This window comes from Harpia harpyja, chromosome 11 (genome assembly GCF_026419915.1).
Source record: "Harpia harpyja isolate bHarHar1 chromosome 11, bHarHar1 primary haplotype, whole genome shotgun sequence".
Taxonomy (NCBI): domain Eukaryota; kingdom Metazoa; phylum Chordata; class Aves; order Accipitriformes; family Accipitridae; genus Harpia; species Harpia harpyja.
In genome coordinates, this window is record NC_068950.1 from 44,035,046 (window position 1) to 44,062,179 (window position 27,134).

The window sequence follows — 27,134 nt, forward strand, 5'->3', positions numbered from 1 at the left end:
GTTTGAAGATGCTGCTGGGTATCTGATCATGATTGTTCAGCCCCTCATCTCCCATTTTATAAGCCATCTGCAAATAAGACAGAACAGCAAGAAGTGTTATGGGAGACTCAAGGGAGATTCTTGTTAATTTTTATGGGATTTTTACCTGCTTAAACAGTACAAGAGGAAAAAAAAAAAAAAAAAGAGGGCTGAGTGCCTGGCTAGGGAGGGACTGAGGTGATGCCTGGCTCATCGTGGGGTGAGGGAAGGCTTGTGGAGCAGTGTGGAAAGGGCGTTTATAGCAAGACTCTTACTTGCATGGGGCCTCACCAGAAGGAGCCCACCTTGGCTGCAGCATCGCACCACGACTTCTCCCCTCGCCTGTAGACCTCGTTGGCCCGGCACAGCTGGTCAGCAGGTCGGAGATCTTGCCGCAGCACTGGCTCCGGTATGCAGGGTGAGCTCCTGCCCTGTGATGCAGATGCAAGGCACAGATGTAGCAGTGATAAAAATGGAGTAGCTAAGCCTGTCTCTTGCATAATATGCAGGATTTGAGGGGTCTGCTGTTCACAAGGCTGTTAGCATTTCTCATGGATGCTTTGAACTTTCTCTTTCAGCCTCTTACTGTGCAGTGGGGTGTACAGTTCAGATTTCTTCTCACTTTTGTGGGTCCCCTCCTTTGCAGGTTTCAGCTAGCTTTATTTTGGTTCTCTAGGGACCTCTTGCTGTTCTGATTTTGCTTTTCATCTTTCCCCACTATTCTTTAGCATTTTTTTCAATGGGAAAAATCGGCAAGGTTAGGAATTTTCCTCTGTTACAAGAGTTCTGGAGGATTTGTTCTTCTGAGGATGGTGTTTATTGGTAGGCTTGATGATATACTTTGGTGCTTAGGATCATTGCAATGCTTTGGTGCATGGCTCCGGTATTAAAAAAAAAAGGGGGGGGGGGAATCCTTCTTGGAAGCTATTTGAACTTGGCTCTTCCCATAAAAACTGTAGGGGAAAGAGAGAGCTGAGGATTTTAGAAAGTCTCCTCTTGGACTAGAGCAATATCTGGGTGAGTTTAGTAAGGTACGAAATAAATCGGTGGCATGAGGCAAGTGCCGCATTAGCTGCTGGTGACACAGTAAGTAAGTTTCCCCACGCTGTTCATCCAGCACATGCTAATCTTGCCTGATCTGCAGTGTTTCCATTATCTATGTAGACCAGCAATGCTTAGTGCATTATGCTCCTTTCCTAAAAAAAACACATGGGGAACATGATTTCTATTTTTTTAAAAAGCAACCTACCAATCTAAAGGGGAAAAATTTGTGTTGCGTGCATTTTCTGTTGCACTGTTTTTTGTTGTATTTTTAAACTTACTTTTTTTTTAAAAGCATAATTAATAATTGTTCTTTGCTCTCTGAATGCTGTTCAGCTCCACTCTAAGGAGTGGGAGGCTCTGCTAGTCATTTGCACATGGAACTAGAAAGGTATAAATTGTATCTTTTAATAGTATGCTTCACTTTCCTAAGTAATTACCTTGAAAATCCTGTATGTGCTGGTAGGTAGCACTATTAAACTGTATCCTTTGTTGCTGTCAGAACTGATTTTTAAATTAATTGTATTTGACAGCAATAGTAGACAAACTGTTTTAGAAATAGATTTAAAAATCATTAGCATAGTAAAGAAAACAGAGTAGCATTTCCTGCAATTCTTTCTTCTGCCCAGGCTATTAACATTTGCCTGAAAGTTTCCTGAAAAAAATGTTGTCATATTTTCTCAGCAGTAATAGTGAAAAATATTGCTTGTATTTCACGGGAGTTCTGCAGAGCACATTAGGGCTAATGACAGTAAGCAATGTAATGATACATTCAAATTAGTATTGATTTTCCTATTATAACTGAAATAAATGAAGAGCAATGACAACCTGATTGTACCCTCTGCTGGAAATCAAAGAGTTACTGGAATTTCTGGAATAGACTGACTTGGTTATTCTCAGCTTTAATGATTAGGTTGCCAGAGAAAAGATGAGTCTTTGCAATCCTCTTACCCTTGGAGATATCTCAGTAAGAAACCTCCTAATGAAAGTTAAGACACTGTTTTAATAAGGATAATTTACCCAGTGATAACATGGGAAGGAAGGGGGTTTTTAGAGGTTTTTTTCTGGTCCTGCACAACTTTGACAGAACTGTCTCAAATGTGTACAAAGAATATCCTGCATATAGCATTCGCTTTTTATAAAAAAAAAATTGGTTTAATTTATATTGTAGATAAATTTGCAACTTTATCACATTGCACAGATGCCTGATACCTTAAAAAGAGCAAACTAATTTAGACTTGGTTTGCATTATCAGGCTGTAATTCACAGGTTGGCAATTATGAGAAAGCTTAAAGCAGCCTTGGAAGAGGCCAAACTGGAGTAATCACCTCTCTAGTTTGATGATATGGGTAGATCCTTAGCACTTCCATAGCAAACTTAGTTTATGTGAGAATGGCAGTGACAAGAAATAAAGCTAGTTTTACCTCTGAGGGCAAACCCTTCTTTTCTGGGTCTGTTTTCATAGGTTACAGGCATTTGTGCTAATAGATGCCCTTGCTTTTATTTTGTGTGGTGCTCTGAAGTCTTCTCGGCATTTTATGGAAATTATAATAGGTTGAGTTTTCTGAGGAGGAGTGAGGTTCTTGGTCTGCAGAGCTTACTGCAACTCCAGTTTAGTTGTTTCTGTTCACAAGAAATGGGAAAAGACCACTGAAAAAACAACTTTTTGCTCTCTAAATACGTAGTAAAAAGGGCTCTTTGGGAAATTCTTGTGTACGCGTTTCTGGGAGGCTGTGTCCAAGTAGCTGGACATAATAGTGGTAGTCACAGAGCTAAAAGTTTAGGGCTCAATACTGGAAAAAATAGCCTAGCAGGCAAACTGGTGAAAGGGAAGAAGGTACAGTTAATTCTTACGTGGCTCAAGATGTGTGTGTGATGCAAAAAAAAAAAAAGTGGTAAAATTCCTGAAACTAATTTTTCAGGTGAATGTAATTCAGCAGAAATATTTGACTGTTATTTCTTTGAAGTCTTATTTGTTGTATGTACAGCTTGTAAACATACTGCATGCTTGTTCCTGCTGTAGGTGGATAGCTCCAGTACCTGTGGTGCTGCTGCCATGCTGTGCAGCCAGTTGGCCATGACCTCCGTTTCCTTTTTTGTAAGCAAGCTGACCTTCTTAGCAATCTGAGGGCGAAGTATTGCGCTCGCATTTTGAACTTGCTGGTTTTGTTTAAGGTAAAATACAAACCCATCGCTGTTCAGGTACCAGTTGCTGTTTATACCTCAGCTTGCCTTTGATCAATGTTAAATCCATGTAGGGTTTATTTTTCTTACAAGAAATTGTGTGCAATTTCCAAGCCTGAAGTAAGAGGCCATGTGTTTCGTCTAGAAGAGCTAGACCTGAGATTATAACTTTTTTTTTTTTTTTTGGTGACTGTCACCCTGTCTGAGTACATGATCTTTAAGGAGGATCAAGTTATTTGAATCCCAGCTCACAAATGATGTAATTACCTGTGTGATCAGATAATCTCCTTCATCCCAGCCCTTTCCTTAGTAAAGCTTCTCTATTAATTCACCATTGAGGTTTCTGTTTTTATCTCTGATCATCTTTAGGTTCTGCTGAACCTGAAAGGATCAGCATTTTGTTGCTAGGAAAAATACTGTCCCAGTAATATGTGTCACGGCCCTGGCAGCGCTGCTGGCAGTTGGGAAGAAACAGGTATGGTACTGCAGAATGTGCTGTATTATCTGAGTTTCACCAGGTTTTGTTTTGGTTTTTTGCTATCTTTCAATCTTTGTCTTGCCTTCTTGAAAAGTGGGAGGAAATGAATTTAGAGTATGAAGGAGCCAGATAAACAGCTCTGCTTGCCAAAACCTTTCGTTAGTTCAAAGAACTAGCACTGCGTGAGCAGCAAAAAATGTAATCCTCCTGGCCCTGCTTTGTCTGTGTTTCATCGGCAAGGGGAGTATCTTTAGGAGTGAGAGGGTTAATCTGCTTGTCATGTAACCCTGTGGCTTTAAACCTGCCCATGCAGAAACCAAAATGTGTGGGAAAACAGCGACATGGTAAAATTTGTGTCTTGTATGCCAAATCATACCAGAACTTGCACATTAAGATGCGTTTTAGGAATTTCTTTAAATAGTGGATTTCACACTGGATGAGTTGAATAGCTATTTTTAAAAAAGTGTGTAGGAAAAGCAGGCTTTATCACACGCATCCATGTAGTTTTATCCTCACCACTGTCAGTTGCCAGTTTTGAACCCTGTTAATTCATACCTTCGCTATAAGGCTTTATCACTCTGAAATTGCTGGAGCGTTTACTGTCATTTTTGAAAAACACGGTCACTGAACACAAAAAACTTCAGGTAGAAGAACTAGGTCAGCTTGGTGTAAAAAGAGATCTCATACCCTACCTAGGATATATTCCAGCAAAATGGATTAGACCCAACTGCAGCACTGAAAGAGTACTTTTCCTTGTGGTCTAATATTAAATGCAAAGCCTTGCTGCTTTTAGGCATTCCCTGTTACCCACACTTAACCAGTCCGCTGGGATATAGTTTCTTTTTTGAGAATTTGGATAGTGGAGAGAAACTCCTTGCTTGTAAAAAAAGACTGCATGAATTAGAAAATGTGCATGGGAAAAATTTTCCAGTAAGCCTTTTTGGGGTGTTTTTGTTGTTTTTGTTCCCCTACCCCCCCCCCCCCGGATGTTCATCCCAGGTGTCAGATCTTTTATGTAAAGAGACAAGAATGACTCAGATTTTAACAGAAATTTAGTCATGACTAACAGAAGTCTTAGATTTTCTTGGTAGGCTCTTCAGAAATGCAATCCACATTGAACAAAATATGTATTTCATAATTATTCATGTTTTGCTTAAACTTACATTGACAAATTGGTAAATATTTATAAAGGAAAGGAAGCTGTGGTATAAGAGGACTCAGGCTTCCCCAGAAATGATCTGTTAGTCAGTCTGGTCTCTCTCTCCATGTCTCATCTCCTAGTGTCAGTTCTGATCCTAAAATTCAGCAAAATTTAGGAGACATTCTTAGACTCTCATTCTTTCAGATTTTTTTTTTTCCAAAGGTGTTTTCCTGGATACCTATTTATGTGCGTGTTTGTTTACTTTATTATTTATTTACTTACTTATTTATGTTGGTTTGTGAACTGACATATATTCAGGAGGGAGATACATTTGTTAGTCCCACTGTGGGACGAGCCACAGTGTGAGCTTGTTTGTGTTGGGTATCACAAAGTCTGCACAGCAGGGCAGTCACGATCATCTCAGAGTTGTACTTTATTAAGCACAAATCTGTACTTTATTAAACACAAACCTGTAGTCTGCTTATTTCTTCTGCTTATGCAACTGCTTCCTTCTTTTGTTCTTTCTGTGAATTTTGTCTACATATTACAGTGGAAAATGTATTTATTTCTGGCAGCAAATAGTCATGCCGTATTATTCCTAGGCTGTGCATACATACCACCGTCATGGTCGTCTTTACCTGGATGATATCTGGGACAGTGTCATCTAATTTGCTGTCTGCTGTCAGTTTTGGATTCTTTTTATAACAGGGCTTTTTAGTTTCTCCCAATTGTTGAAGATTAATAAAATTGCTAAACATTCTAGAATTTTATTCTGATACTGTAGTATGACTCTTATGCTGGTAATAGGGTGATGACTTTTCTCACTTCTAGCCTGCTCATCTAATTGTAATATGGATCAAAAGCTAGATAAGGTTTGGAGGGAGAAGTGATGTTGCCGCACAACTGTGCTGCCACACGTTGGGTTTCTAATAGCCATACCACTGCTCTGATGCCTAAAACCACCCCGATTGCTTAGCTGGTGCATGCATGTGGCCTGTTTGTAAGAAGAGGGTTCTTGATCAGGGCATAAATCTGTTTTTCTCACTGGCCTGGGTCTGGTGACAGCCAGCGGTGGATGCCAAGAGGAGAGCAAGCCTGGGGGGATGCGTTGCAGAGTGCTTTCTGTTGTTTTCTGTCCTTTGCCCCTGGATGGTCCTCTTCATCCTTTTCTGGAGGGAAGCTGTTTAGGTGCTTTAGAAGACAAATCGCTCTGCTCTTTTCCAGTGCTGCTTCATACAGGATAAAGCGTTCAGCCCTGTGTGCTGGCACTTGTGCTGAAATGGCTGTGAGTTATGTCTGGCATGGATCTGAGCACTCTGAATGCTTTGGCTGGCAATGAAGGGATATATGTGTGTTGGATGTATGAACCCTAAGGAAATGAAAACAACTGGAGGTGCCTGTGCCACAGCCAGAACTGCAGGCAGACTCAGCTACAGTGCTGGCGTTGTGTGTTAGTGTTTCCTTTGAGTTTGTTTTTGTTGTCTTTTTCTCTCTCTCTCTTTTCCCCAGAGTGATCTGGTTTAGAGGGAAGCAGGTTTGTTACAGCACTTCGCTTGTGCATGGAAGAGCAGATAAGCAGTTAGCTCTTGGAGACTAAGATGTCCTTAGACCTCTGTCATCAGAGGCACCACTCTGTATTCAGATGCTATGCCTGAGAGTTAGTGTGGTTCTTTTTCTTTAAGCTTTTTTGATTTTTAAATAGGTAGAGGTGCAAGCTAAATAGTATTTCACTTGGGCACGATGGTGTTAAGCTGAATCTGAACCCTTGATGACACAGTTGCGTTGTGGCTGTAAGCCAAACTGAGCTGCCACGCTTGAGTGTGTAGACTCCTGAATTCATTGAGGGGGGACGACGACACCAAAGAACAGGTTTGTATGACCAGCCATTGCTGTGGAAGATGGCTTTCAGTACCTGCTGCCGGGGCTTTGAACCTCACAATAAAAGTGAGTGGTGCAGGCTGCCTGCTTTCTGAGACCCCGACTGCTGGTAGTGGCAGGGAAGAGAATTTGGTGCCTAATTTTGATGCCGTATCTGCTCCTCATCAGCTGGGTAGATGGCCAGGGTCTGGCAGCCCTTTTTTGCAGGCAGTCTGAATTGCTTATTGCTGTCCTGAACTTGCACTGCGTGAACAGGTGGTCTGAATACAGTTAAAAATCGCTGATTTCTCAGAGTTAACAACATGTTAGAAGTCTAACATCGCCAAGCCTGAAACTGTTGCACAGTTTTTTGTGGAGGCTTCAGCAGCAAAGTTTATGAACGGCGGCCCTTCAGCAGTCTTCTACCTCAAAGATAATCCTTCCAAGCAGGGGAGAAAATTTGTCAGCACACAAAAGTGGCGCTCCAGCTCTACCTGTTCTTTGGGGAAAGAAAAGAAAAACCCCACAACCCTCAGTGTTCTCTCTATATAATCATGAATGTAGCTTTTTTTTTTATTAGCACTAAATCCACAGCAAGAAAGAGTAGGGGATCTGGGAACACTCCAAGGGGGTTTGTTTGTGCTGGTTTCTCCTGCTGCTTCAGCTGCTCGGCTGTGTTTCATTCCCCTTAGCACGCTTCCATAGTTCAAAGTGGCTGCAGTGTCACCCTCTAAAGAAGGCTGTAATTTAGTGGCTGAAGTGGTGTGTGCGTGCCAGTGTAATAATAAATCATGTTTGTGAGTTATGATTAAATCTTAGAATTGCATACAAATGCAATTCCTTTTCTATGAGACCCAGCTCAAGCCATTCTTGGAGACCTTCTATACTGTACCTCTGAATAGGGCTCATTTAAACAAAACTCTCTGCAAGTACAACCTGTTAGCTTTGATCCCATATTACTAGACATGTTTCAAGGCTTGCTTAGATTGCAGAGCCTTGTGAATACTGGGGTTACTTTTAACATGATTTTACTAAATATTGAATTGTCCTTTCACTAATAGAGAGCTACACTTGCATAACATGCTGCCAAGTGTTCTATGAAAATGGGCAGCAAGTTATCAATCAGCTGGGATGTTAGCAGTTAGCTCCATAGTTTCTTATCAAAACCAGTTTGTTATTGAAAAATACAATTTTTTTCTTTCAGGTTGCCTGTCTGAAGAAATTGGATTTAACAATAAGAATTTTTTATAACGGGGTGCGCTTTAATTTCGATAATGAAGAAAAGCAGAAGTGTCATGACAGTAACTGCAGATGAGGTAAGTTTCTTCTAAAGGCATGTTTTATTTTCCCCAGTACTTTATGAAAATGAGATAAAAAGTTAGTTTTGTCGTCTTTTGTAAGTATCAGCTGGTTTTGCTTTGGTTACTTGTTGATTTCCTTACAGTTGCTTGCAGCTCATATAATAAGCAGAAAATAAGCCTGGCATGTTGAAAACAAACAAACCAACACCCATACTGTGAGAAGTTTAGAGGAGTCTTAAGCAGAGCATACCCTTTACTGGTCTTGGTCAGTGTAGTGCTGGCAGGCAGCAGGGAACATTTGCATACCTTATGGAAGCTCTGTTCTGGATCCCATCTTGGTGCATGTGCTGTACTTGTCTACTTACAAGTGTTTCAGCATCTCTCCCCACTGTTGTTGCTGAACACCTAATGTGATGATGCATGTGTTATTCCATTACTAGACTTGCTAATCATCATTATAATCCCCTATTAATTAAAATCCGGTTCTCATTCCCTGGAGAAATGTATCAGTTTGTAGTGATGGCATGATAACTGCAGCCTTAATTGTCTTGTTTGTCACAGCTGAGGCTCACCAAAGATGGAAAACCACATGGAATGTATATGAAAATATAGTGGAGGAGTGGAACCTAATAGTTAGTGTATCCTATAGCACTCCTTCAATAAGTGTTTCTCGTACACTCTTGGACCACATGTTGCACTGCTTCATAGTCAGTTTGCCTGAGCTTGATGCTGGGTCCACTCAGTTCTTGCTGATTTTAATGAAAGCAGATATCTGAAATCTATTGGGAAGCTAGAATACTCTGCTGTACATTTCTTAAATAATAACAAAAAACATTAAACAGTCTTACAAAGATTATTAATAAAGGCAGGTTAAGTCAGATCCTCATATAGAAGACAGGCTTTCCTTTCTGGGTTTCCTAGGAGTATTTTTGACCTAACTTTTGCTGTGAAAGAGTAGGGTTTGGATCACTGAAGATCTCTAGCATATTTTTGGAAACACAGCATGCCAAACATTTTATACTTCCAGCTAGGTCTTTATGATTTTGATGCCTTAATAACTTCATGAATCTGCACCAGCATGTCTCATAGCACTTCAGGCTATATACAAGGAGTAAAGTAGCTGTGGGCCATGTTGTTTCTTGTCTGGATGCTTCTCATGGTTGTGGGATGGGCAAGCAAGTAGGCAAAGTTGAGAAAACTGTTAGTATGCCTTTCTCTCACCAGTTTTGCTTTTCCTTCCCATGTTGAGATTTCTTGCTGAGGTAAGAGAGTAGAAAGTACCACAGAGTTGACTACTTTAATAGTCTCATGACAATGGAGAACATATTTTCCATTAGAAACTATGAGGCAATGGAGGACTCATGCTACTTGCATTTGTTCGTGAAGGACCTAATAACTGATTATGGAAAAATCAAACCACTCTTTTTTTTAAGTCACTCAGTGCTGGCTGGGAGACCGCAGTGGTAGCAGTTTGGAGGGAAAGTGAACCAAGGGATTTGGGGAGGCTGTAAGGTGGGCTTGGAAAGGTCTGCGAAGGGTGGAGAGAGCAGGGCGGAGATCAAAATTCAGGAGCAGGTAGAAGAAGAGGAAAAATGTAGAGTGGTTGCTATAGATATATATATATACTGATTATAATAACCCTCCAGCTTCTACTGGTAGCTCATCACACGCAATACAGAAGTATTCTCATTGATATTGGGCAACTATATTTGACTAGCTAAATTCTCTGAGTAAGACCAAAACTGACAATCCTCTGGCAGTGCTGTTCCGCTGTGAGAGAACTTCTGGCTTGGGTTTCAGAAGACTTGACAGCCAGTTCTGCAATCATGGTGATGTTTTTAAGTAAAAATTGCTAGAAACTAGAAGAGGAAAAACTGCTTGAACTGATCAAAACCTTTTTTTGAGACTACTTCTACTAGTAATGCCAGACATAGGGTAGGGTAGCCTAGCCAGGAGTTCCTCTCACTGAATAGCTTTTGGATGATTCAGGATGTGCCTAAGTCCAGTATTCTTGGCACCTTTCTCTGACTGGTGATTCCTCAAAAAAAAAGTGGCAAACCAATGTGGTTGTGCTGTGCAGAGAAATGATACTTTAGATGGATGTTGAGTAGAATGTTCTCTGAAAAAGTTTAAAATATCAAAAGTTTAAAATATCAAAAGTTTAACATATCACCAAGGTGACCTGGATTATTGAAGTGTTCAATTAGATTAGAATTAGCTGTTGAATTTAGCGTCGACAAGTTATGAGTGAATTTTCAAGTTCATTCATAACTTGATAAAATAACAGTGCAGCGCAGCCAGACTCTGCTGAGATTTCATCATACAGTTATCTTTTGTGAGTAGCTATAGGCTGTAGAACAAAAATTGAATGTGTTTTATCCTCATGTAGGAAAATGTTTGTTTGCAGAACTTCGTTTGCAGTGGCTTTTCTGTCTTTGCAGAATGCTCTGGATTACCTGGAGTGTGGGCTGAGTAAGTCCTATAGTACTTCCAGCCATGCTTTGGGCATAGACCTCTGGAGAGGAAGAAGATGTTGTTCTGGTAATTTGCAGTTACCACCACTATCCCAAAGACAAACAGAAAAAGCAAGGACACCGGACAGAGACATTGTCTGTAGACCAACAACTCTGCCTTTGTTGACACCTCCAAGTATTGCAATCACCACTTACCAAGACTGGTAGGTTATTTCCCTTTGTTATGAATCTTACACAGTTGGGGTTTTTAGTTTGTTTTGTTTTGTTTTCTGGTTTGGGGTTGTGGTTTTTTTCTTTTCTTTTTTTTTTTTTTTTTTGAAAGGCACTAGATAATCATCTTGTATGTATTAATCAGTATTGTTGATGTCTATCAGTTGGTGTATCATGGATATAAATTTACAAAGTAATTGTCTTTTTTTGAAATTCTACTTCTGTTAAAACCTCTTCTGTTCACTTTTTTTGTGCATCTTCGTGAAAATTTTGTTGTAAATTCTGATCTTGGCCAGAGGATTTGTGTTACTAGCTTTCCACCCACAGAAGAGTTCAGGATGATGGTAGACTCTTCTACAGCAGATTGAGGAAAAAGCGTTTAGTTCTCTGGCTGTTTCCTGTCCAAGTGTTAGCAGAAAGGCTTGGAAAAGCATTTGAATCTGATGTTAAGCTCAAGAAAAGTCCCAAAGAAGCTATAAGGGAGCTGATTAAAAGGGGATTGCTAAGAGGTGAGTTCCAAAACAGAAGCTGAATGTTAAGTGCCAAACAAGGAAATTCATCTAGAGGGAGGAGAGGAAGACAAAGCCCAGAGTGTTCATGTGTTGGAATTGCAATGGTAGATTTTAATGGCAAAATAAGGTTAGATATCCAGCTTGCCATATGAATCTTGAAATGTCATTGCAATGTAACCTTAAAACCTGTACTTTAAACTTCAGATTTCAAATGTGCTTTTGATTCTCGTTTTTTAAATACTCCACTCTCAATTTCATTTGCTGGCTGCAAGACATGTTCACATCATTATTTCCAAGTCTGAATCTGGTTTTAGCTTCTGTTAAGCTCAGCACTCTTCAAAGCTGGCATTTCAGTTTGCATTTGAACAATTAGAGAGGACATCCTAAATTCATTTGTTAGAGTCCTTTAAAAACAGTTTTGCTACTGAAAATAGTTTTTTTAAACTATGCACTTGAATAGATGAGATACAGAAATCCAGGAAGAATTTGCAGGAGCTTTTGTTCAATTTTTGCATTTAATTGCTGTGGATAAATTTAACAAAATGAGTTATCTAATTTCAGATGGATTGTGAATTTTGACAATAAAAGGGTTGGTTTACCTTTATGAGCATTTTATGAATGTTGCCTGTTGTGTATCTTCAGCAATTTATTATCTTGACTGCCAGACAATTGAGTGCCTACTCATAAGATGTGCTTTTAAGAATGACTTAGTTCTGCTCTTTGACTACACCTTCATACACGATTTAGGAAAATGCAAGGAATTGCAATGGATTTATCATTAGTTTCCCTTGTAACACAAGGGGGCATTGCTGCTCCTCTCTTCCATTACAGCAGAATCAATACGTGTATTGTGTCGCACAACATGTATTTTTCTTGAAGGGTATGCCAGTCAAAGAGAAAACACTTGTAAGTGGTACTCAGGTTACTGCTATTTCTTTACTGCTGTTAATCTCTTGTAAGTGAGCAGATAGCTTCCGACTTGTCTGTTTTGCTTGAATCTATCATATCTGTTTATAGCCGTATAGCGAGTTTGGTGTCGCTGGTTAATGCGACCGTGATGCAGAGTGCTGTTCCAACACGTGCTTACGCAGGCATCTTTGCACCCCCTCACCTTTCTGACTTGGGCACCAGTTAAATTGACTGCTCTTACAGCTGGGCAGGAAATGGGTCTAATCTTTCCCATTTTCTGTTTAAGTTCTAGTCATCGAGGGCTTTTGACTAGTTTAGCAGTGTTCTCTACCCCATGCCAGGCAGTTCCTTACCTACGCAATTTCTAGTGACTCGAGGCCTGACCACGCTCTCAGGGAGCACAGTCATGATCCAGATTTTTTTGTGTAGGAGCAGTGCAAGCGGGATCTGGTCCCCAAGCTGTTTGGGCTTCTATATTGTGATTCAGTTCTGCATGAAATATACCCCAGATGCAGGTTATATTTGTGTAAGCCCAGTATGTGCCATTCTGTTGAAACAACTTTGAAATGATATAGGCATTAAGAGACTCAGTGAGTGGGCAATAAAGTGATAGGAAAATTTCAGTGTAGCTAAATACAAAGTGATATATCTGAGCAAGAAAGATTTGTAGCTGCACAACGATATTACTATGCAGGAGCAAGATCCTGGGTATAGGATAGAATCATAGAATGGTTTGGGTTGGAAGGGACGTTAAAGGTCATCTCGTTCCAACCCCCCCTGCCATGGGCAGGGACACCTTCCTCTAGACCAGGTTGCTCAAAGCCCCATCCAACCTGGCCTTGAACACTTCCAGGCATGGGGCATCCACAGCCTCTCTGGGAAACCTGTTCCAGTGCCTCACCACCATCACAGTGAAGAATTTCTTCCTTACATGTAATCTAAAGCTACCCTCTTTCAGTTTAAAGCCGATACCCCTTGTCCTATCACTACATGCCCTTGTAAAAAGTCCCTCTCCAGCTTTCTTGTAGGACCCCTTTAGGTGCTGGCAGGCTGCTCTGAGGTCGCCTCAGAGCCTTCTCTTCTCCAGGCTGAACAAGCCCAACTCTCTCAGCCTGTCTTCATAGGAGAGGTGCTCCAGCCCTCTGATCATCTTCGTGGCCCTCCTCTGGACTTGCTCGATCAGGTCCATGTCCTTCTGGTGTTGGGGTCCCTAGAGCTGAGCGCAGTACTGCAGGTGGGGTCTCACCAGAGCGGAGCGGAGGGGAAGAATCACCTCCCTTGACCTGCTGCTGGTCACGGTTCTTTTGATGCAGCCCAGGATACGGCTGGCCTTCTGGGCTACAAGTGCACATTGCCGGGTCGTGTGGAGCTTCTTGTCAACCAACACCCCCAAGTCCTTCTCCTCAGGGCTGCTCTAAATCCTCTCCTCGCCCAGCCTGTATTTGTGTCCAATAGAATTGCAAGTTCAGTGCTTATTAATGGTCAAAAAATCAAATTAATTGTTAAAGATTTGAAGGAAAAGAGTAGTGGATAAAATATAGAACATCAGGATGCCATGGTAGGAACCCATTACTTGGTCAAATGTTGAATATAGTGTACAGTCCTGGTCCTTCCTCTCAAAAAAGGGTATAATAGAACTAAAAAGAGTTAAAGGCCTCTAAGATGATTCAAACATAAGGAACAGCTTTTGCACTGGGATTGACCAAGGAGGTTCAAACTCTTCAGCATGGAAAAGACACAGCTGAGCAAAGGGATAGGACTGATATCTTTCAAATAGTATGAAGAGAAGAGGTTGTTGATCTATTGCTTATTGTCCCTTCCAGTATGAGAAAAAGGGGGCATCAAATAAATTGGTATGGCAGGCATGAAGCAAGTGCAAGGAGGTGGTTCTTCATGCGGTTCATAGTTATGCTGTGGAACTTTGTGCCGTAGGATACTGTAGGTTCTTGGAGTTTGAACAGGCTCCAGGGAAAGCTTAAGAGATCCTTGGAGGAGTAATCTGTTGTGGTTTCCTTCTGAATACATGAACTCCATCCCTTGTTCAGCTTCTAAGCTGCAAGTTGTTTAGGAGTGGGAAAATATCTGAGGGGAAGTATCATACATGTTTGCTTCCTGTTCCTTTCTGTTCTGTGCTTTTAATATCTTGTGGGAGACAAGATCATGGGCTAGTTGTACTACTGGCCTGACCAGTAAGACCATTTATAAATCTGGTGGTTTTTTTCACCTCTCTTTATGGGTCTTTTTCCTTGGAGCTTTAATAAAAATGCTGAGGCCACAGGCAGAAAATTAACATGTTTTAAGCTATCGGGGCAGGGAAAAAAGCCTTTACATGTAGGGAGCCTAATGTCATTAAACATTGTAAATCTCAGACTGGAACGGGAAAGAGGATGTTCCTTGTGAAAAGAGTATTCTACTCTTAGTTCCATAGGCTTATAGGATAATTCAGGCGGGAAGGAACCTTTGCTCAAAGTGAGGTCAGCTGTGAGGTCAGACCAGGTTGTTCAGGGGGCTTTATCTAGTCTGACCTTGAAAACCTGCAAGGATGGAGACTTCACATCCTCTTTGGGCAACCCATTCTGCTGCATGACTGTCCTCAACTCAGAAAAAAGTCTCCGTATGTCTGGTCAGAATCTCTCTTGATTTGTCTTCTGCCAGTTGTCTTGTGTTTCCTAGTGTTTCAGTGGAAGCTAATGGTGGTGTGCTGTTCCTTGGAAGTGTGGCGTGTATCTTTGTTAGTCCGCAAATCTACCCCATTAATGCAGCACTGAATATTCAGGTTGCGTTGCTTTAGGCCCCTGTCCCTGGGCTATGGAAATTGTTCGGTAGATTTATTCCCTGGGTTTAACTTCAGGATGCAGAGGTTTCCTGACCTTTGTTTATGTTCCCAAAGGTAGACAGTCTTGCTACAGCTGGTACAAGATCAAGTTCATTGGTACTGTTAAGGCAGTGGAGTTAGTGAATCATGCAAAAGGAAACTCTTTACTGAGATTTAAATCATCATTTGGGGTCCACACAACTAAAATGCATAAGTAATGTAAGGTCCAGATTTAGGTTTTCTGTAAGGTAAATCATCATAACTCTTATGTGTCCAATATAAATTGTTTAACATTCACTTGGTATGGTGTGTTTTTCCTGAGGGTCCATAGAGTTGTAGCTGGGAGATGCATTCTACAAGAGATCAATAGGACTCATTCAGAAGCGTGTAGGTTTACCCAAGCTTTCCATAATCTATTTCTGTCCATATGAAACCCCAAAGGCAGATGTGAAACACCTCATTATTATGACACGAAACATGATTTCTAGAAATAATGCCTTTATTTCATTTGTCTAGTGTGCATAGTAGCTATCATCTTTTATGTAATGACTGTAAGATTGTTAAAGAGCTTCCTAGCAATTTTGTGATGACAGTTGACTTTTCATGCTGATGTACAGGTGCCTCATTACACTGTAATATTTAGTGTATATTCAGAAACACATACAAAACTTCTATAAGGGACACTGTCTCTTTTACTAGGGCAGGTAGGGTGGAAGTGAGGCTTTCCATGGGCATTTCATACTAAACAAAGAAGTCACTTCAGTCTGGGGTTTTGTTTCCTATTTGTGCAAGCCATTGTAGTCTTTGTAGAAATTTATCATCTTAACCAGAAAAACAATAACGAAGTTTCTGGAGAGGCAGGGATAGATCAGAACCTGATCCCAGAGGATTGCTCTGAACTGTAAGGTGCAAAAGCTCTGCCTCTGTTGGGGATATTTCTGTTTTCTCCTGTTAACTTGATTAAATCCATGGGGAAACTCTCGCTGTGTGTACTTGGGGTGTGCATTCTGCTGAGCCATTCTTCCAGTTCTTCCATTTCCTGTTAGCACAGAATCTCCGCTATATGCTCATTATTTATCTTCTTATTGTTCTTGTGTTGGAATACTGTTTTGTTTTCTTCTGGATGGTTTATTTAGGCTTACTCTGATCTCCATTGCTCCAAAGCATTTCACTGTTTGTGCTCTGTATTGAGCAGAATGCCAAATGGCAAATATTTCTGTTATCAAATGAGATTTCTAAACTGAGAACCTGGAAGAGAGTTTATGTATAATAATATATCTGTGGTTCTTCCTGGAGCAATTTAGGAAATGCCACATCTGTGAAACACAATGCTTCCCACTACTACCCGTGCATCTTGCACAGCTCTGTATGTTACCAAGCTCTTTGCAAAACCCTACCTATCAATGGAGAATATAGTCAGATTATATTACAACAGCTTCAGTACTTTGCTTTCTTTTAAAAATATTGTTCCTTATTGGTTAGGTGAAAATTGGTGGTATCATCACTGAAATGGTACAAAATTCAACCTGCAACATCAGCACTGTACTACAGACTATGTCCTAAGAATGCACTGATTGTGGAAATTTTGCTGTTCCTGGGATTGCAGTAACTGTGGTTTGAAGTAAAAATTAACAGAATTCAAATACAGAACATATTATTTGGGAGGGGTAGAGGAAAATAAACCTATTCCTTCTGTAAGTAGTAGTTCTGCTGTAGCAGGGAACCATCTGGAGACGTGAGCCGAGTAACAACCGGACACCGATACGGTTAAAGTTGTTCTCCCTTTATTGCCCAAATAGCGTGCTTATATACCTTGTCAAGCTAAACATCAGCTGTCCATGCACCAAAAGCTAAAATATAATTGGTTATACTATCTCTGTCCACGTGCATAAACATAGGACACAATTGGTTATACTAACTCTGTACACGCGCCTAAACATAGGACACAATTGGTTATACTAACTAAAACATGCGAAACTTGTCTCAGCCTAATTGGTTAAGATAAACTGCCGAATTGAGGTTCTTCGTGCCAAGTTCCCTTTATCTTGGAATGTGCACCTGTGTTCTTCTAATTGGCATCTTTCTTTTTTTGTCTTCTTGTTTATTCTGTTCAAGGCCTTCTGAAGGCGTCTGGAATACTTTTGCGACCGTTAGCTAAATATGTGTCCGCAACATTCTGCCACATTTTTTTCAGAAATCACCTTAAATTTAACTTCCAGTGGTAATACAAAAGTAAGAACCGTGAGAGACTGAGCCATGACTTATAAAAATATTTTAACTTAAGATACATGGGAACCTAAAAAATAAATCTGCTTCTGAGGTTGGGTTTTTTTTGTTTTCTTTGTGGTGGTTTTTTTTTCCCCATTTTCTTTATTAGAACTGTGTTTTCTTGAGACCGGTGCTGAGCTGACAAGATCTGTAACCAGCAAAGAAAAAATGGGCAGGCTGACTCCAAAGCAATAATTCCAAGCCAGGTGCAATGTAATAATATTTTGTGTGAAAATAGCAAGGCAGTACACATATAAAATAGCTTTCATGAATCATGCAAGGGAAGAGGTATACAGGATATAGATCTTCAAGTGGCAATCTGAATATAGAAGTCTTTTAAGTTTCTTTTGCACAAATTTTGACTGTATTTTCATAAAAGCTGTTAAAATGTTTTCCACAATCCTGGTCCATATTTTATAACTAAAGCTTTGTGATAATAAATCCAGGCAAGAGGGAAGAATGAGGGTATGAAGAATATATTTGTAGCTACACTTAGAGCATCCCAAATACTTCTCTTACCCTATTTTTTGATACTTAGCAGCTCCTGGGTTAGGTTTGACAGCTAGCTTCTGGTTTACACCATTTCGACACATTTGACTCAGGTCCATGGAGTCATTTTGACAGTTTTGCATCAAGTTTCTGTGTTGAAACAAAAATAAGTTCTATGATGAGTCCCGAAGTGTAAGGAAATAAAGGCCTTAAGAATTCTATTAAGAGTTGATATGGTTAATATTAAATATAGTAAGGAGTGCACTTTTTCAGGGCACAGAGATTCTGTTAAACATTTAGACTGGTATTAAATGCTGTATTGAAATATGTGTGTTGCTAATTGTCCAATGCAAAAGCTACCTCACTCTTCTGCGGGACCAAAATGAGAGCTCACTAGGTTTGAAGGAAGTTGTCTGCTAACAGAGTTGGTTGCTATTTGAATCACATTCTTGCCGCTTACTAAAAAAAGTAACCATGAGTCTGTCTTTGCTTTTTAAGATTATTTTTTACAGCATTCATAATTAATCAGCAAACTGTAGTGTTTTGTGTGTTTGTGAGCTTGCTATATTATTGCTAGTCATTTGTCAGTGACCAGGTCTATAGCTTGCTTGCTTGCTTCTGAAAGAATTTTATTGTGCAGGTTGGTGGTCAGAATCTAAAAAGAAAATATTAAGGGGTTGATCCTGTTTTCCACGTCCATCTGAAAAATCTTCCTGAAGTTGGGGTGTGCAAAGAAGGGTGTGTGGTTGCATTACTGCATTCTGAAGTATGCGTGTGTGGCGAGGGCTGGCGCGTGTATGTAATGTCAAATCTATGCTTGTAGTACTGCACGTTGTTCTCCAGATGGTGATCGTGGGCAAGCAAATTAGATGCAACATTAAAAACAAAACAAAACAAAAATCAGTATAATTTTAGGCCACTGAGTCTGAGACCAAACCGTCAGCAGAAATGCTGACTTCAGCTAGGGCCAGCTCGTAGCCACTGTGAAGCTGCTAGGCTGGTGGTAATTAATTGAGGGATAGATATGGAAAGTTAGAATGATAAAGGAGGATGGTGATTTGCACGAAGGATTAAAAAGGATAATAAAACTGTAGTCAGGCTAGTAAACTAAGCAGAAGGTAATATGCCCAGTCACTCCTTTACATATTTGAAATCTGTAAATCCCATGGAATGAAAGGAAATATTTAGGGTAATAGGAAGCTTAAGTAGGAACAGTGGAAGGAAAACCAGAAGTTCAGAGGGAGTAATGCTGTTTTGGAGAAGCGTGGGACTTTTTTGTTTTGTTTTCTTAAACATTGTTGCAGACAGTGGGATAATACCCTGTGAAATAGGTTGAAGTCTTATTTCTTATATCATTTCAAATTCAACTAGATAAGAACTGAAGAAATATGCTGCAAGCTTGGAATAGAAAAAAAATAGATGAACTGGTTTCCCGTATGATGTGAAAACTAAGAACCTAGGAGGAAAAAAAAACCCCTTAAAAACACGTTTTTGATTTTTATACCTATATTTAAATCACAGAATGGTTGAAGTTGGAAGGGACTGCTGGATGTCATCTGGTCCAAAACGTTTATTAAATTGCATCAGTTTTTGTTGTAATAAAGCAGGATCAATTATTCTGACTGAACATGCTTCCTGTATTTCAAAAGCCTGTACCGCATTCTGTGGGGCATTTACTTATCTTGAGAAAGGAGGTCAACTGTATTCGTCATAACATCTTATATATTCTATGGGGAAAATAGTTTTTAATTACTGTTTCTGGAAAATGTATGTGATAGCTTAGTTTTGAAAATCAGACTTAATTATGATTTGTCCTAAGTTTCCTAACAATATGAAAGATGTAGAGAGTATTGAAGAGTATTAGATCTGGAAACAGTCCTAAACGATTTTGTCTGCTCAGTGATTTTGTTTGTTCTTCAGTAGGTAGAAATATTATCTGGTACGTTCATTTCTGATGCTGAACACTGTAATTGTTAGGAGCTTGGCGTGCCCTCAAGATAGGCTCTGAAAAGCTGAAAATGTTCTGTTGTGAGATAGTTCTTATGTTGCCCACAGGTAGATCATAAAAATTACATAAAGAAGTTCACTAAGGCTTAAATCTGTTTCAGCTCACCAAGGTAGGAGGCAGGGACTGCTTGTCTAGTATGGGAAGAGGAAATTCCTTGAATTTGTTGTCATTGTTGGCCCCCCCGCTCCAGCTTCATTTTAACACCTCACAAAGACATGGAGGAAGAAATTTAGATAGTGAGCTAATTTAGAGAAATGCCTTCTCTAAAATTTTGCTACTTTCTCCCTTAGTAAGATGTTCCCACCAGAGAATATCCCATTCTCATAGACCTGTTTGAAGGAATGGTGGTTCTTCCTGACCAGGAACTATGTAGAGGGATCAGTCAAAGAAACAAACTTAAACCATGATGCTGTCTCAGCACTCACAGTTAGCCAGCTCCCCTGGCTCTGCTACGAGAAGGCTGGGTTGGGGGGGGGGGTGCTGGTGGACCCCCGTCCCCATCTGACATTACACAACAAATCCTGGAGATCTGTTCATAAAAAATCGCAAGAATCCTTCATAATAGGAAAAATGGTGGGCAACCCAAATATATAGGGGTCACTGCTTGCTTGTTTTATACATAGTCAGTACAAATGCAAACCTATCTAAAAAAGAAACTGCTGCAGAGATAATTTGTGCTATCTCTGAGTTATCACTGAAGTTACTTTCTCAGCTAAAAATACACAGATAAGTGTTTTGACTGCCTATATTTAGACATTGTCTGTTGCTGTCAGTTTTTGAAGCTCTTGGATCTTCTTCTCAGTTGGAATGTTTTTTTATTTTTATGTGTTCTAGGCCTAAATAGAATAACTGATTTATGTGTGGTGTAGTTGGTATAGAGGAATTTTAAGACGAAACATAATATTGGATTAATCATAGCTTTTGAATGAAAAATGTCATTGTTTTATAAATGTCTTTTTGTACATAATTTATATTTTGTTATTGCAATATAATCTTTTTCTTAGTTTGCATCTATTTGATTTGTTGGATTTTAGTCTGCTTACATGCTCAAAATGATAGCATCCCCTTTTTGTATGAATTGCAAGGTAAGCCCAGTAATTTTATTGAAGATGATCCTGAAGTTTGGTGCTGCAAGATTTGCCTGGAAATACTAGTCATTCAGAACAGAGGTAGCTGTAGGCACATAAAAACAGCTTTTAATGATTCAATTATAATTATATACCTTGATCCAGAATGAAATAAGACAGCTTGAAATGTATCTAGAATGGAAAGAAATGAGTCACTGTTAATTAGCAAAAGACAATGAAGCTTCTGAAATATTATGTTCAAACTTCATCTTCCCAAGAATATAAAATAAATGGAGATTATGGAAATACAGTTGATATAAAAGCTGAACCAGACAAGACTTTGACACAACTTTCTTTTATCTTTAAACTTCTGACTAATGATAACTTCATCTGAAAGGAAAGATCAAACCCAGTTTGCTTTGTTACCTGGAGAACTACCTTCTGGTTCTCAGCTGATCCATGGCATTAGATAAATTTTTGTTCAGTATTACCCATGATGGTTCTGGTGGTGGTCTGTTCTGTGCTGTTGTGCAAGCAAAGAAGTTGTTTTAAATTTTGCTGTGAAGGTGAGTGTACCTCTAAAACTCACAACAGAACAAAAGTAAATGTTACGTGCATCAAAATGATCTGTCTTTTCCAGTCCCTCCCAGCTTTCTTTCCATGCCTGCTTGCTGGCAGCAGACAGAGTCGTGCCCCCGCAGCATGGTGACCAGCACTGTGCATGGCATGTGCCTACATGGTTTTTCAGCGATGCCTGAACTATCGCTGAAGCTCTGGAAAACAGTGCAAGAGAGAGCGTGAATCCCGGTGCCAGCATACCAATTTGGCCATGCCACGTGGCCTGCACGCCGTCATATGGCCCCTCATGTCTTACACTGCTGTCAAGCAGTAGAGGAGTAAGCCATGGAGTCTAACATTGTATTTGAGAAGGGATTAGGGAACAGAAAATATGAGTGTATTTAGGTTGCTCTGGGGCTGGGATGGAACTCTATTTTCCAGCATTGTGCCATGCCTGTTTAACAGACCACCTGCTTCTGCAGCTCCCACCCTGGATGTTGTGTGTCTGGGAAGCTTAAATGCTTGGAGTTTGATTCCACAGACAAGCACTCATCTCCCAGCCAAAATTCAACAAAGTCCACTTATAAATCACATTTCTAAATACTTGTAAGCAAGCTACTAAATCAGTTTACTAACAACAATCAGTTATCTCTGATCTGTGAGCGGTTCCTCTGATTGCAAGTCCCCCTTGAGATAGGAGTGCTTCTGTTGTCAGGACAGAATAAACCTATTCACTCTGCCAGTGTTAAACCCTTCGTCCTTGGGTTCGGTTGTCTTCAGTGGTTGTGGCTAGTGCCAGACAGAGATGCTAAGGCAGGCCAGTGGAGCCTGCCCTTCGTCTCCAGTGATTGCAGTTGTACCGTGCGTCTTGGGGTCTGTGTCTGTGTGAGGAGACAGCTCCTGCCCGACAGCCTCGCGTGATACGGCTTGTGTTTGTGACTGGTGACTTCTTCTGTGTGTGGATGTAGGAAAGCTGTCCCTGGATGATTCTTCTTGGTTTGTGTTTGCCAGAACATCTCCAGGATAACTGGAAATCAACTCCTCCAAGTACTGACTAATCTCAATAAATTACTTGTGGTCTGTATCTACCTGGCACTGGTGGGTGTCAAATGCCTTTAGACTTTCTCATATGTGTTTTCAGTAGCTATGTTGTGTCCTCCTGGAGTCTTTTTAAAGTTATTTTTTGTATCAATTCCTTCTTGGGTCCTTTGAACAGAGACCCTGATAACATTGAGAGCATCATTAGAAAGAATTAGAGGACCAAGAATGTAGCGTTGTCCTCTGCTGCCGGCCTCAGTCACGTTCTGCAGGTTCTCACCCCGACTGCTGCTCTGGGAGGCTCGTTACCTGTCGCTGGACACTCTCTTTCCATTAAGAAAAACAGGAGACTTCTATACTTGGACAGGCTACAGCTACCTCCTCTCTTTAACCCTGTTTTTATTGGCACTGGCAGTGCACTGGTCTCTAGGGTTTTGGCTGTGAATTTATTCCTTTAATTAAACTGTAATGGACAAAGCTGTATGTGAATTCTGACAATTGTGCACAATGTGGTTTCTATTGTTTCCCAGCACCAAAACACGAGGCACTTGGCAAAGCTGGTGGTTACAACCATGCTGTTGAACAGTAGGTGTAGTGAGCTTTACCTGTCTGTGTTGGGGCTTCTCTAGGGAAAAATAACTATAAATAAATGCACATTGTAAACCTGATACTGTTTAATTTGAGTGAGCTGATAAGGTGTAGATGATCTGAAACATAAAGTAATTAAAGTAACTTGCATGCAAACTGGAATGATGTTTTATCAGTCAACTGCTGCAGACGTAAGAGTCTGGAAGAGCAAGAGTAAAATACAAGACCGAAGCAGACTCGGATTAATGGTGAAATTTTCTGTTCCTATTCAGCTGTCACAGGTGAGACCAATAACAGAGAAATATGTTTGCTCATGAAAATGATTTAAGTCCTTTCTTTGAAAGGAGGAGGAGGAGGGTTGTCCAAGGCTAAACATTCATTTTTGTACCCTTTCCATTGCCTGTGTGAGTGGAGATGTTGCCAACCAAACCTAGCTGTAGTTTTTCAGGGGAATGTATGGCAGGATGCAGAAATGTCCTGACAAAGTGGGTGCCTGAATTGGTTACATAGGATTAGCTCTTATCAGTAAGAATGTTGCTCTGACAGAACAATGTTGATTTTTTTTTTCCACATTTGTTATTGTATTATGTCATTTTCATTCTAGTTACATGAAAATTACAGACACTGATGTTTGTTTGCTTGTCATATTTAACAAGGAGGTTATCTGTGACTGAAGTACAATGGGTGATACTGGCCAGTAGCTATGGTGCCCATAGCTGCCTCTGGACATGGACATGGAGGCATCTGCAGAGGCATCTAGACACGGGCGCGTAGGCATCTCCGCACAGCGGTGAGCAAAGACCTGATCCTGGCTGTCGAATGCTGGTGACTCATGCGAGATGAGGTGCTTACTCACCGGCACAGGCAGGTGCAGCTAATGCTAATCACAGTTGGAGAACACACCACCAAAGGAATAAAACAGCAGCCTGGTGGGAAGTTAGCTAGCCTGTCCAAGCAAATATCTTTCTAGAGATTCCTTCATGCTACGTCTCTGTAGTAGCATAAAGCCTTTTCTCATCACATCGGATGTAAAGGGTTTCTGAAATTGTAAGACTGTTTTGCATTGGCTTCTCTTTTGTCTGGAGTCACCCCAGAGGTCTCTGCCTGTGAAGAATAAGTTGGTTTATTGAATTAATTTGTAAAATATTAATCTATAGCTCTGAAATGAGAAAATAATCGCAAGTAATACAGATTGGTCTGACATATGTGATTACTCACTATGGATAATATAGAAGGCATTTAAATGTTCCCTGAGAAATACTCTAAATCAAGCACAATCAAAGTTGCTAAGGAAATTACCATTACAAATAAGGTATCTTACATCATGCCCCAAGGGCTTATAGTATATAAATTTATTTCCTCATATGTATCTACTAGGAGATAACAACATAAATACCTGTAAGAAAAAAAAATGGCATTGTGACATGATAAGAAATTGTACTTTTTTGTTTAAATACTAAAAAGCACAAGGAACTCACGTAAATTGTGTCTCCATCTTTCTATGGTGTGGTTTACTGTGGGGAAAAAAAAATGTACCAAATCCAGTTTAAGGACTAAATAGCAGGTGAAAGGCATCAAGCTTGCTGTTACTACTGAATTCTTCATCCACGTTCTGCATGCAAAAAATTTTTCTGTGACAGAGGACACCTTGTAGTGCTCTACTCAAGTGGTACAATGACCTGGTTAACATAGATTACTAATTCAGTGTGAACAGATGAGCATCCAAGCCACTCAAAACTCTCAAGGTACATTTCTTAAAGATGAAATTCATTTATTTGTGACTAATCTGAAAAGTGTTCTGGATCTTCTTGACCTTGTTAGAGATACTAGATGTTTTAAAGACCTAAAAAATGAAATAATATACAGAGGCTGCAACTGTTGGGTGCTAAACCAAAAACTAATATACAAGTTGCTTATGGAATGAGGAATAGCCTGTTTGAAAGCGACTGAATGCTAATGAAATGGGAAGAGCTCAAAAGGTCGCCTTTTATATAGGGTGAGTCCTGTTCAACCTTTGCTAAGCTCATAGATGTGGGTAATTTCTTTGTGCTGGTGTCCTGACTCTAAAATAAATAAGGACAGACTTTTCCAGTTGCTGCTTTCTTTTGCAGTTGGCTCAGCTCTTACACTGCAAACCAATGGGTTGCTAGGTACTGTGGTTCTCTCTTCTGTGACCGTTCATAGCGCTCCAAAACATCGCTTCAAAGGCCTATGCAAGAATTACTAGTGTCTGCCCTTCAGAAAATTTCAGAGGCTCCTAGATCTGTGGGAATGGAGATACAACCTATATAATTTTAAACTATTAAATATCGAAAAAAACGTATCTTCCAATGGTAATATGAATTGCAGTGAATTGTTGTTGTTGGCTTTTTTTGCCTCTTAAATGTGGGAAATTTGTCATGCAAACCAGTAATTAGTGATATATTTCTGCCTCTCATTCAGCATCTCAGGCTTTGCTCAGCCTTCTATTAAAGAAAACCTTATTAAGTGAGGGTTGAAGAAGTTTACTACATCAGCATATCTTCACAGGTTCCAGATAATATTTCTTTGCTGTTACATTTATATTATTGTTAAGCACTAGGTCTGTATTGCATTTTTTAGAAGCTTGATCACTGTGCTGTGTTGTGGCTTTCCTTTACTGTGTTGTAGGAAGATATGGCTGATCAAATGCATCTCAAATTAGAATGGTGAATTCTTATTATTCAGGCTAAATTACTATTGTAAAGCATCAGAATTTGGTATGATGGTTTAAAATGTCAATCATAGGTATATGTTTAGGTAGAGGCTGTAATCAGTTTTGCTGCTACTCTGAGGGAGCTAAGAGTAAAATTGGGACTAGGATGGGGTAGAATTAACTAATACTGATTCCGCCTCTAATGCAATCAGTAGCACTCATGAGTGGGATGAATAGTGTACCTCTTGGTCATGATAGAAAGGAAATAAAGAAGGCACGAAGTACATATTTTTTCGTTTCCTTTTGTGTCAGTCTCTTCAGCTTATACTCTTCACCTTTCTTTTCCCTTTTTCTCCCCTTCTGTTGTGTCTAGAGAACTAATTCCATCACTGGAAAGATTTAAGTTCTCCACCACAAACACATGCTTATGTATAACACTGGCTGTACAGCTTTTTTTATTTTCTTGGAATCTTTTCCAGGTTTTAGCAATACTGCATCCAGCTCTTCATATCACTGTCACCTTCCCAGCTCTGTCTTACCAGCCGTTGCTCTGACTTAAAGCCTTGGCTGTCATTTCCTATCCTTAGATTTTTGTCCACAGTGACTTCTATTTTCACATTGAAGCACTATTCCTTGGCATCTGTTTTCCTGGCCACTTACTTTTCTACAGCTTCCAGTTCATTGATGTATTTTTTTGTCTTGCTCTAAGTTTCCTTCTAGACATTTCTCTTTTGTTTGATTCACTTACCCCCCCCCCCCCCCTCGCACCTTTGCCTGTCTCCCATTGCCTGGGTTGCTCTTATTTATTCCCAGCGCTGGCTCATCTCAGCAATTACATCTTCTGCCTTAGGCGTCAAACTGAAGATCACATCCATGTCAGACCTGTGACATTTCCACCACAAATTTATTCCCTCCTCTACTGCAGTCTTTTTAACTTAGTTCTTTTCCAGTACAAGTGACTGTTCCCATATTCTTGACTCTCTATTATACCTTCTCATTTCACATGTCTTTATTGGTTTAGGCCAAGAGAAAATTGTCATTTTATAGCTTTTTTTTCTCCCTTACCTTGGTTTACTTTTCCCCTTTTCCTCAAAATCTTGTTCTTCTGTCCTTTCACAAAAACAGACGTTCATCAGCTGCTCTGTTCCTCTAAACTCATCACTTGCTTCAATGACCCAATTCTAGTTCCAATTTCTAGTCTCCTGCATGATCACTCCTACTCTGATCAACCCTTTTCTTTTATAATGGCAATATGATTTAGCTGACCTGTTGGAGGGGAACAGTGATTTCACTGCCTTCTTGGGATCACATTGCCTGTTCATCTCTCTCTGAGCTAATGGAGCTTATCGGCTTCTAGAGTTTCTCTCCTGGAAGTCCATTGTAGATCCTCTCTCAGCCCACCTTCTACCCTGTACCTTTGGCAGAAATCCAGATGTTAAGTAGCAGCAGTGCTGTGAGATTCCGTAATGTTGCTGGCCCAATAGGTTTTTTTACATCAAATGTG

The 27,134-nt window shown here is 40.1% G+C and overlaps 1 protein-coding gene across 1 annotated transcript in view; it reads left to right on the plus strand.

Moving 5' to 3' along the window:
- The window catches only part of PDE4B (phosphodiesterase 4B), a 221,099-nt gene that overhangs the window by 18,085 nt on the left and 175,880 nt on the right, over window positions 1-27,134 (plus strand). The window contains exons 2-3 of the mRNA XM_052800444.1: window positions 7,924-8,035; window positions 10,462-10,697. Coding sequence (XP_052656404.1) covers window positions 7,994-8,035; window positions 10,462-10,697 — 278 coding nt within the window. The 5' untranslated portion in view covers window positions 7,924-7,993. The remainder of the gene's footprint in view (window positions 1-7,923; window positions 8,036-10,461; window positions 10,698-27,134) is intronic.